The 12500-nt window shown below is 54.8% G+C and overlaps 1 protein-coding gene across 7 annotated transcripts in view; it reads right to left on the reverse strand.

The window, feature by feature from the left end:
* The window catches only part of LOC144952365 (disks large homolog 1-like), a 209621-nt gene that overhangs the window by 26643 nt on the left and 170478 nt on the right, over positions 1-12500 (reverse strand). For all 7 annotated transcript variants that reach the window (XM_078882753.1, XM_078882750.1, XM_078882749.1 and 4 more), the window contains 3 exons: positions 11073-11187; positions 9898-10074; positions 4024-4102 (listed from right to left, as the gene is read on the reverse strand). In XM_078882753.1, coding sequence (XP_078738879.1) covers positions 4024-4102; positions 9898-10074; positions 11073-11187 — 371 coding nt within the window. The remainder of the gene's footprint in view (positions 1-4023; positions 4103-9897; positions 10075-11072; positions 11188-12500) is intronic.

Genomic DNA, 12500 nt, shown 5'->3' on the forward strand with positions numbered 1-12500 from the left:
ACGTCACACACACCACGTCACACACAGCACGTCACACACAGCACGTCACACAGCGCGTCACACACAGCATGTCAGACAGCACGTCACACGGCACGTCACACACAGCGCGTCACACACAGCGCGTCACACACAGCACGTCACACACAGCACGTCACACACAGCACGTCACACACACCACGTCACACACAGCACGTCACACACAGCACGTCACACACAGCACGTCACACACAGCACGTCACACACAGCACGTCACACACAGCACGTCACACACAGCGCAGCAAACCCCAGCCGACCACGCGCCAACGCTCAACGATTTGGGGAAAACCTCTCATTGCGATCATTCTGACAGATATTGCGATGTGATTCGCGGTCACATTTTAGTTGTTTTGTAACGAGAGCTCGGGGTGAGAGCAGCAACATCATGGTACCTTCACCATGGGAACCTCATTTGCCAGTAAAAATATGATAATTGGTTGTTTACCCTTCTATCTGGCAACGAAACTGACACCTTTTTACAAGGAGTCATGTTTGCATAGACCACAATACCTGCAGTCGAAATGCAAACAAAAAACATAACTCTGATAATGTATGCACTGTCCTTGAAGTTGTTTGGTCCACACCCGAGACAGCTTTCCTTAGAGCCTAGTCTCACATGGTGTTGGACCAGATGACGCCAAAAGGGCGCACAACTCAAAGACAACGCACCATCAGAGTATGAGAGCTCGGGGCAAGCATTTACACCATTGGAACCTCCTTTGCCAGTAGCAAAATATGATAATTGTTTTTTTACCCTTCTATCTGGCAAATGAGGTTCAAATTATGTAAATGCTTAACCCCGAGCTCTCATACTCTGATGGTGCATTGTCTTTGAGTTGTGCGCCCTTTTGGCGTCATCTGGTCCAACACCATGTGAGACTAGGCTCTAAGGAAAGCTGTCTCGGGTGTGGACCAATCAACTTCAAGGACAGTGCATACATTATCAGAGTTGTGTTTTTTGTTTGCATTCCGACCGCAGGTATTGCGGTCTATGCAAACATGACTCCTTGTAAAAAAGGTGTCAGTTTTGTTGCCAGATAGAAGGGTAAAAAAACAATTATCACCAATTACCATGTTTTCCTACTGGCAAAGGAGGTTCCAATGGTATTACGGTACATTTCATTAAAGCGTGTTTTTTACAGGTTGTTTTAAACATTACTTATTTCTGACAACAAAACAGTTGTGTTAAGTTGTTAAAATGCCAAGCTTCAGTTCAACATTCAATGTGGAGCATTACCACGTGATACCATCAAGGTATGAACCGCTCGAAATATTCCAATGCAAGAGATGAGAAGTTAAAATATATGAATTGCTCCAAACACGTATTTATTAAAATGCTTTAATTGAAATAGAACAATCAAACATAGAACAATTGTTCAGTTAACTAAATAAAGTTTTAATAATAATACAAAATAAAACTATTCCAATAAGAAAGCAATCGGACTTTTCAAATCGCAAAAAATCGCAGCCTTTTTCGATTTGCGAATCGCGTTGTTTCAAATTGCGATTTCGATTTGAAATCGATTCATCGTTTAACCCTAACACACCCCCTCACACACACACCCACACACACACACACCCCCACACACACCCCCACACCCACACGCACCAAACCCACACCCACCCACACACACCCACACACACCCACCCACCCACCCACACACACACACCCACATACCCGCACACCCGCACACACACACACCCGCACACACAGACACACCCACACCCCCGCACACACCCACGCACACCCACCCGCACGCAGACACACACACCCACACACACACCCACCCACACACCCACACACATCCACCCACACACATCCACCCACACACACCCGCACCCACCCGCACCCACCCACACACCCGCACACCCACACACACCCACACACACACATCCACCCACACACACCCGCACGCATACACCCCCACACACACCCGCACACGCGCACCTACACACACCCACACACACACACCCACACACATCCACCCACACACACCCACACCCACCCGCTCCCACACACACCCGCACGCACACGCGCACCTACACACACCCACACACACCCGCAACATACACCCGCACCCACACACCCGCACGCACACACACCTGCACCCACCCACACACCCACACACACCCGCACACACCCGCACATACACCCGCACACACCCACCCACACCCACCCGCACACCCACACACACCCGCACACGCGCACCTACACCCGCACACCCGCACCTACACACACCCACACACACCTGCACACACCCGCAATGATCTCGGTGATGGTGACGGCAATGATCTCGGTGATGGTGACGGCAATGATCTCGGTGATGGTGATGATGATGGCGATGATCTCGGTGATGGTGACGGCAATGATCTCGGTGATGGTGATGATGATGGCGATGATCTCGGTGATGGTGACGGCAATGATCTCGGTGATGGTGACGGCAATGATCTCGGTGATGGTGACGGCAATGATCTCGGTGATGGTGACGGCAATGATCTCGGTGATGGTGACGGCAATGATCTCGGTGATGGTGACGATGATGGCGATGATCTCGGTGATGGTGACGATGATGGCGATGATCTCGGTGATGGTGACGGCAATGATCTCGGTGATGGTGACGATGATGGCGATGATCACGGTGATGGCGATGATGATGGCGATGATCACGGTGATGGTGACGATGATGGCGATGATCTCGGTGATGGCGATGATGATGGCAATGATCTCGGTGATGGTGACGATGATGGCGATGATCACGGTGATGGCGATGATGATGGCGATGATCACGGTGATGGTGACGATGATGGCGATGATCACGGTGATGGTGACGATGATGGTGATGATCACGGTGATGGCTATAATGATGGCAATGATCTCGGTGATGGTGACGATGATGGCGATGATCACGGTGATGGCGATGATGATGGCGATGATCTCGGTGATGGCGATGATGATGGCAATGATCTCGGTGATGGTGACGATGATGGCGATGATCACGGTGATGGTGACGATGATGGCGATGATCACGGTGATGGTGACGATGATGGCGATGATCTCGGTGATGGCGATGATGATGGCAATGATCTCGGTGATGGTGACGATGATGGCGATGATCACGGTGATGGCGATGATGATGGCAATGATCTCGGTGATGGTGACGATGATGGCGATGATCTCGGTGATGGCGATGATGATGGCGATGATCTCGGTGATGATGACGATGATCTCGGTGATGGCGATGATGATGGCGATGATCTCGGTGATGGTGACGATGATGGCGATGATCTCGGTGATGGCGATGATGATGGCGATGATCACGGTGATGGTGACGATGATGGCGATGATCTCGGTGATGGCGATGATGATGGCGATGATCTCGGTGATGGCGACGATGATGGCAATGATCTCGGTGATGGCGATGATGATGGCGATGATCTCGGTGATGGTGACGATGATGGCAATGATCTCGGTGATGGCGATGATGATGGCGATGATCACGGTGATGGTGACGATGATGGCGATGATCTCGGTGATGGCGATGATGATGGCGATGATCTCGGTGATGGCGACGATGATGGCAATGATCTCGGTGATGGCGATGATGATGGCGATGATCTCGGTGATGGCGATGATGATGGCGATGATCTCGGTGATGGCGACGATGATGGCAATGATCTCGGTGATGGCGATGATGATGGCGATGATCTCGGTGATGGCGATGATGATGGCGATGATGATGGCGATGATCTCGGTGATGGCGATGATGATGGCGATGATCTCGGTGATGGCGATGATGATGGCGATGATCTCGGTGATGGCGATGATGATGGCGATGATCTCGGTGATGGCGATGATGATGGCGATGATCTCGGTGATGGCGATGATGATGGCGATGATCACGGTGATGGTGACGATGATGGCGATGATCTCGGTGATGGCGATGATGATGGCGATGATCTCGGTGATGGCGACGCGGTGTCACTCACCCCCCCTCTCGTGTCCGAGGTGTCCGCCTTGGAGTTGAACTTCACCGTCTTGAGCCGCGCTCGCTCCTTCCGCTCCACCCTGCGACACGCGGGGGCGGAGACGGGGTTCCAGTGTGTGTACGTGCGTGTGTGTGTACGTGCGTGTGTACGTGCGTGTGTACGTGTGTGTGTACGTGTGTGTGTACGTGTGTGTGTACGTGCGTGTGTACGTGCGCGTGTACGTGTGTGTGTACGTGCGTGTGTACGTGCGTGTGTACGTGCGTGTGTACGTGCGCGTGTACGTGTGTGTGTACGTGTGTGTGTACGTGCGTGTGTACGTGCGTGTGTACGTGTGTGTGTACGTGCGTGTGTACGTGCGCGTGTACGTGTGTGTGTACGTGTGTGTGTACGTGCGTGTGTACGTGCGTGTGTACGTGTGTGTGTACGTGTGTGTGTACGTGCGTGTGTACGTGTGTGTGTGCGTGCGTGTGTACGTGCGTGTGTACGTGTGTGTGTACGTGTGTGTGTACGTGTGTGTGTAAGTGTGTGTGTACGTGCGTGTGTACGTGCGTGTGTACGTGTGTGTGTACGTGTGTGTGTACGTGCGTGTGTACGTGCGTGTGTACGTGCGTGTGTACGTGCGTGTGTACGTGCGTGTGTACGTGCGTGTGTACGTGCGTGTGTGTACGTGCGTGTGTGTACGTGCGCGTGTACGTGCGTGTGTACGTGTGTGTGTACGTGCGTGTGTGTACGTGCGTGTGTGTACGTACGTGTGTACGTGCGTGTGTACGTGCGTGTGTACGTGCGTGTGTGTACGTGCGTGTGTGTACGTACGTGTGTACGTGTGTGTGTGTACGTACGTGTGTACGTGCGTGTGTACGTACGTGTGTACGTGCGTGTGTACGTGCGTGTGTGTACGTGCGTGTGTGTACGTACGTGTGTACGTGCGTGTGTGTACGTACGTGTGTACGTGCGTGTGTACGTACGTGTGTACGTGTGTGTGTGTGTACGTGTGTGTGTGTGTACGTGTGTGCGTGTGTGTACGTACGTGTGTACGTGCGTGCGTGTACGTGTGTGTGTACGTGCGTGTGTACGTGTGTGTGTACGTGCGTGTGTACGTGCGTGTGTGTACGTGTGTGTGTACGTGTGTGTGTACGTGTGTGTGTACGTGCGTGTGTACGTGCGTGTGTACGTGTGTGTGTACGTGCGTGTGTACGTGTGTACGTGCGTGCGTGTACGTGTGTGTGTACGTGCGTGTGTACGTGTGTGTGTGTACGTGCGTGTGTACGTGCGTGTGTGTACGTGCGTGTGTACGTGCGTGTGTACGTGTGTGTGTACGTGTGTGCGTGCGTGTGTGTGTACGTGTGTGTGTACGTGTGTGTGTACGTGTGTGTGTACGTGTGTGTGTACGTGTGTGCGTGCGTGTGTGTGTACGTGTGTGTGTACGTGTGTGTGTACGTGTGTGTGTACGTGTGTGTGTACGTGTGTGCGTGCGTGTGTGCGTACGTGTGTGCGTGCGTGTGTGTGTACGTGCGTGTGTACGTGTGTGTGTACGTGCGTGTGTACGTGTGTGTGTACGTGTGTGTGTGCGTGTGTGTGTACGTGTGTGTGTACGTGTGTGTGTACGTGTGTGTGTACGTGCGTGTGTACGTGTGTGTGTACGTGCGTGTGTACGTGCGTGTGTGCGTGCGTGTGTACGTGCGTGTGTACGTGTGTGTGTACGTGTGTGTGTACGTGCGTGTGTACGTGTGTGTGTACGTGCGTGTACGTGTGCGTGTACGTGTGCGTGTACGTGTGTGTGTGCGTGCGTGTGTACGTGTGTGTGTACGTGCGTGTGTACGTGTGTGTGTACGTGCGTGTGTACGTGCGTGTGTACGTGCGTGTGTACGTGTGCGTGTACGTGTGTGCGTGTACGTGTGTGTGTACGTGCGTGTGTACGTGTGTGTGTACGTGCGTGTGTGCGTGTGTGTGTGCGTGTGTGTGTACGTGTGTGTGTACGTGTGTACGTGCGTGTGTACGTGCGTGTGTGCGTGTGTGTGTGCGTGTGTGTGTACGTGTGTGTGTACGTGCGTGTGTACGTGCGTGTGTACGTGCGTGTGTACGTGTGTGTGTACGTGCGTGTGTACGTGCGTGTGTACGTGTGTGTGTACGTGCGTGTGTACGTGTGTGTGTACGTGTGTGTGTACGTGCGTGTGTACGTGCGTGTGTGCGTGTGTGTGTACGTGTGTGTGTACGTGCGTGTGTACGTGTGTGTGTACGTGCGTGTGTGCGTGTGTGTGTACGTGTGTGTGTACGTGCGTGTGTACGTGTGTGTGTGTACGTGCGTGTGTACGTGTGTGTGTACGTGCGTGTGTACGTGTGTGTGTACGTGTGTGTGTACGTGCGTGTGTACGTGCGTGTGTGCGTGCGTGTGTACGTGCGTGTGTACGTGTGTGTGTACGTGTGTGTGTACGTGCGTGTGTACGTGCGTGTGTGCGTGCGTGTGTACGTGTGTGTGTACGTGCGTGTGTACGTGTGTGTGTACGTGTGTGTGTACGTGCGTGTGTACGTGCGTGTGTGCGTGCGTGTGTACGTGCGTGTGTACGTGTGTGTGTACGTGTGTGTGTACGTGTGTGTGTACGTGTGTGTGTACGTGTGTGTGTACGTGTGTACGTGCGTGTGTACGTGTGTGTGTACGTGCGTGTGTACGTGTGTGTGTACGTGTGTGTGTACGTGTGTGTGTACGTGTGTACGTGCGTGTGTACGTGTGTGTGTACGTGCGTGTGTACGTGTGTGTGTACGTGCGTGTGTACGTGTGTGTGTACGTGTGTGTGTACGTGTGTGTGTACGTGTGTGTGTACGTGTGTACGTGCGTGTGTACGTGTGTGTGTACGTGCGTGTGTACGTGTGTGTGTACGTGTGTGTGTACGTGTGTGTGTACGTGTGTGTGTACGTGTGTGTGTACGTGCGTGTGTACGTGCGTGTGTACGTGTGTGTGTACGTGCGTGTGTACGTGTGTGTGTGTACGTGTGTGTGTACGTGTGTGTGTACGTGCGTGTGTACGTGCGTGTGTACGTGTGTGTGTACGCGTGTGTGTACGTGTGTGTGTGTACGTGTGTGTGTACGTGTGTGTGTACGTGTGTGTGTACGTGTGTGTGTACGTGTGTGTGTACGTGCGTGTGTACGTGTGTGTGTACGTGTGTGTGTACGTGCGTGTGTACGTGCGTGTGTACGTGCGTGTGTGTACGTGTGTGTGTGTACGTGTGTGTGTACGTGTGTGTGTACGTGTGTGTGTACGTGTGTGTGTACGTGCGTGTGTACGTGCGTGTGTGCGTGCGTGTGTACGTGCGTGTGTACGTGTGTGTGTACGTGTGTGTGTACGTGTGTGTGTACGTGTGTGTGTACGTGTGTGTGTACGTGTGTGTGTACGTGTGTACGTGCGTGTGTACGTGTGTGTGTACGTGCGTGTGTACGTGTGTGTGTACGTGTGTGTGTACGTGTGTGTGTACGTGTGTGTGTACGTGTGTGTGTACGTGTGTGTGTACGTGTGTGTGTACGTGTGTACGTGCGTGTGTACGTGTGTGTGTACGTGCGTGTGTACGTGTGTGTGTACGTGTGTGTGTACGTGCGTGTGTACGTGCGTGTGTACGTGTGTGTGTACGTGTGTGTGTACGTGCGTGTGTACGTGCGTGTGTACGTGCGTGTGTACGTGCGTGTGTACGTGTGTGTGTGTGTGTACGTGTGTGTGTACGTGTGTGTGTGTACGTGTGTGTGTACGTGCGTGTGTACGTGTGTGTGTACGTGCGTGTGTACGTGTGTGTGTGTGTGTACGTGCGTGTGTACGTGTGTGTGTACGTGTGTGTGTACGTGTGTGTGTACGTGCGTGTGTACGTGTGTGTGTACGTGTGTGTGTACGTGCGTGTGTACGTGCGTGTGTACGTGTGTGTGTGCGTGTGTACGTGCGTGTGTACGTGTGTGTGTGCGTGTGTACGTGCGTGTGTACGTGCGTGTGTGTGTACGTGTGTGTGTACGTGCGTGTGTACGTGCGTGTGTACGTGCGTGTGTACGTGCGTGTGTACGTGCGTGTGTACGTGCGTGTGTACGTGCGTGTGTACGTGCGTGTGTACGTGTGTGTGTACGTGCGTGTGTACGTGCGTGTGTACGTGTGTGTGTGCGTGTGTACGTGCGTGTGTACGTGCGTGTGTGTGTACGTGTGTGTGTACGTGCGTGTGTACGTGTGTGTGTGCGTGTGTACGTGCGTGTGTACGTGTGTGTACGTGCGTGTGTACGTGCGTGTGTGTGTACGTGTGTGTGTACGTGCGTGTGTACGTGCGTGTGTACGTGCGTGCGTGCGTGTGTACGTGCGTGTGTACGTGTGTGTGTACGTGCGTGTGTACGTGTGCGTGTGTGTGTACGTGTGTGTGTACGTGCGTGTGTACGTGTGCGTGTGTGTGTACGTGTGTGTGTACGTGCGTGTGTGCGTGCGTGTGTGCGTGTGTACGTGCGTGTGTACGTGCGTGTGTACGTGCGTGTGTACGTGCGTGTGTGTGTACGTGCGTGCGTGTGTACGTGTGTGTGTACGTGCGTGTGTACGTGTGCGTGTGTACGTGTGTGTGTACGTGCGTGTGTACGTGTGCGTGTGTACGTGTGTGTGTACGTGCGTGTGTACGTGTGTGTGTGTACGTGCGTGCGTGTGTACGTGTGTGTGTACGTGCGTGTGTACGTGTGCGTGTGTACGTGTGCGTGTGTACGTGCGTGTGTACGTGTGTGTGTACGTGCGTGTGTACGTGTGTGTGTACGTGCGTGTGTGTACGTGCGTGTGTACGTGTGCGTGTGTACGTGCGTGTGTACGTGTGTGTGTACGTGTGTGTGTACGTGCGTGTGTACGTGCGTGTGTACGTGCGTGCGTGCGCTCATGTGTGTACGTGCGTGTGTACGTGCGTGTGTACGTGCGTGTGTGTGTACGTGCGTGCGTGTGTACGTGTGTGTGTACGTGCGTGTGTACGTGTGCGTGTGTACGTGTGTGTGTACGTGCGTGTGTACGTGTGCGTGTGTACGTGTGTGTGTACGTGCGTGTGTACGTGTGTGTGTGTACGTGCGTGCGTGTGTACGTGCGTGTGTACGTGTGTGTGTACGTGTGTGTGTACGTGCGTGTGTACGTGCGTGTGTACGTGCGTGTGTACGTGCGTGCGTGCGCTCATGTGTGTACGTGCGTGTGTACGTGCGTGTGTACGTGCGTGTGTGTGTACGTGCGTGCGTGTGTACGTGTGTGTGTACGTGCGTGTGTACGTGTGCGTGTGTACGTGTGTGTGTACGTGCGTGTGTACGTGTGCGTGTGTACGTGTGTGTGTACGTGCGTGTGTACGTGTGTGTGTGTACGTGCGTGCGTGTGTACGTGCGTGTGTACGTGCGTGTGTACGTGTGTGTGTACGTGCGTGTGTACGTGCGTGTGTACGTGCGTGTGTACGTGCGTGCGTGCGCTCATGTGTGTGCGTGCGTGTGTATCTGTGTGAGTGCGTGTGTGCGTGCGTGCGTGTGTACGCGTGTGCTCATGTGTGTGCGTGCGTGTGTACGTGTGCGTGCGTGCGTGCGTGTGTACGTGTGCGTGCGTGCGTACGTGTACCTGTGTGTGCGTATGTGATGCGTATGTGTACGTATCTGCGTGTGTACGTGCGTGCGAGTGCGAGTGTGTATATGGCCGTGAGCGTGCGTTGTATGGCAGTAAGAGTGCCCGTGCCAGCCCGTGCCAGCCCCCCATGCCAGCCCATGCCAGCCCGTGCCAGCCCGTGCCAGCCCCCCGTGCCAGCCCGTGCCAGCCCGTGCCAGCCCCCCGTGCCAGCCCGTGCCAGCCCGTGCCAGCCCCCCGTGCCAGCCCGTGCCAGCCCGTGCCAGCCCGTGCCAGCCCCCCGTGCTAACCGGCGCTTGCTGGGCACCACCCCGATGCTGTCGCTCTCCCCGTCGGCCGTGACGCGCCGCGCCTGCCACCACTCGTCGTCCGAGGCGTTGAGCACGTGCAGGATGTCGCCAAAGCGGAAGCTCAGGCCCTGGCTGGGCAGGCCGCTGTCTTTGGAGCGGTCGTAGTCGAACAGCGCCCTGGCAACACGGCAGGTGAATGTCCGTGTCACGGGCGAAACTCACGACGCGCGCCGGAGAATGTTGCTGTACTCGCTGCGGCCCGGTCGTGTTGTTTTTGTGTTGTTTGACGGACGTCCCGCAGAGGAGCGAGAGTTGCAATTCAAAGAGATGTTGACCACCTCGCCTGGTGCGCGGGAGGTCGTGGGTTCGATCCCCGACCCTGACGACGCCTGCTGCTGCTGTATATGTGTGGAGTCTGCGTGTCTCTCTCTCTCATCATCATCATCACGGTGGCTAGGAGATGTTGACTACCTCGCCTGGTCTACAGGAGGTCGTGGGTTCGATCCCCGACCCTGACGGTGCCTGCTGCTGTATATGTGGAGTCTGCGTCTCTCTCTCTCTCTCATCATCATCACGGTGGCTAGGAGATGTTGACTACCTCGCCTGGTATACATGAGGTTCATGGGTTCGATCCCGACCCTGACGATGCCTGCTGCTGTATATGTGAAGTCTGCGTCTCTCATCATCATCACGGTGGCCAGGAGATGTTAACTACCTCGCCTGGTCTACAGGAGGTCGTGGGTTCGATCCCCGACCCTGACGACGCCTGCTGCTGCTGTATATGTGGAGTCTGTGTCTCTCTCTCTCTCTCATCATCATCACGGTGGCCAGGAGATGTTAACTACCTCGCCTGGTGCGCGGGAGGTCGTGGGTTCGATTCCGACCCTGACGGTGCCTGCTGCTGTATATTTGGAGTCTGCGTCTCTCTCTCATCATCATCACGGTGGCTAAGAGATGTTAACTACCTTGCTTGGTATACAGGATGTCGTGGGTTCTACCCTGACCCTGACGATGCCTGCTGCTGCTGCTGTATATTTGGAGTCTGCGTCTCTCTCTCTCATCATCATCATCACGGTGGCCAGGAGATGTTGACTACCTCGCCTGGTCTACAGGAGGTCGTGGGTTCGTGCCTAAGGCAGAGGAGGAGGTGGGCAGGAGGGGGTCCCTCCTCTTACCGGACATAGAGGGAGCGCTTCTGACTGGTCTTGAGCGACCCAGAGCCGGTGCTGAGGCTACTATTCATCATCTGCTCTCGAAGGTCGTGGATCTTCGCCTCGAAGTGGCTGTACTCTGTCGGGGTCACGCGTAGACACGCACGGACACGCGTGGACACGCGCGGACACGCACGAACACGCGCGGACACGCACGGACACGCACGGACACGCGCGGACACGCACGGACACGCACGGACACGCACGGACACGCACGGACACGCACGGACACGCACAGACACGCACGGAGATCAGGCGTAGCAGCGACGTGCGCAGAGATGCGTACAGGTGCACGTAGAGGCGAGGTGCAGAGAGATACAAAGAGAGACCCACAGAGACACACAGAGACCCACAGAGACACACAGAGACCCACAAAGAGAGACACACAGAGACCCACAGAGACACACAGAGACCCACAGAGACACACAGAGACACACAGAGACCCACAGAGACCCACAGAGACCCACAGAGACCCACAGAGACACACAGAGACCCACAGAGACACACAGAGACCCACAGAGACACACAGAGACCCACAAAGAGAGACACACAGAGACCCACAGAGACACACAGAGACCCACAAAGAGAGACACGCAGAGACCCACAGAGACACACAGAGACCCACAAAGACCCACAGAGACACACAGAGACCCACAGAGACACACAGAGACACACAGAGACACACAGAGACACACAGAGACCCACAGAGACACACAGAGACCCACAGAGACACACAGAGACCCACAGAGACACACAGAGACCCACAGAGACACACAGAGACCCACAGAGACACACAGAGACCCACAGAGACACACAGAGACCCACAGAGACACACAGAGACCCACAGAGACACACAGAGACCCACAGAGACACACAGAGACCCACAGAGACACACAGAGACCCACAGAGACACACAGAGACCCACAGAGACACACAGAGACCCACAGAGACACACAGAGACCCACAGAGACACACAGAGACCCACAGAGACACACAGAGACCCACAGAGACACACAGAGACCCACAGAGACACACAGAGACCCACAGAGACACACAGAGACCCACAGAGACACACAGAGACCCACAGAGACACACAGAGACCCACAGAGACACACAGAGACCCACAGAGACACACAGAGACACACAGAGACACACAGAGACCCACAGAGACACACAGAGACCCACAGAGACACACAGAGACCCACAGAGACACACAGAGACACACAGAGACACACAGAGACCCACAGAGACACACAGAGACCCACAAAGAGAGACACACAGAGACCCACAGAGACACACAGAGACCCACAGAGACCCACAGAGACCCACAGAGACACACAGAGACCCACAAAGAGAGACACACAGAGACCCACAGAGACACACAGAGACCCA

The sequence above is a fragment of the Lampetra fluviatilis genome, chromosome 67 (assembly GCF_964198595.1).
Source record: "Lampetra fluviatilis chromosome 67, kcLamFluv1.1, whole genome shotgun sequence".
In the NCBI taxonomy this organism is placed as follows: Eukaryota; Metazoa; Chordata; class Hyperoartia; order Petromyzontiformes; family Petromyzontidae; genus Lampetra; species Lampetra fluviatilis.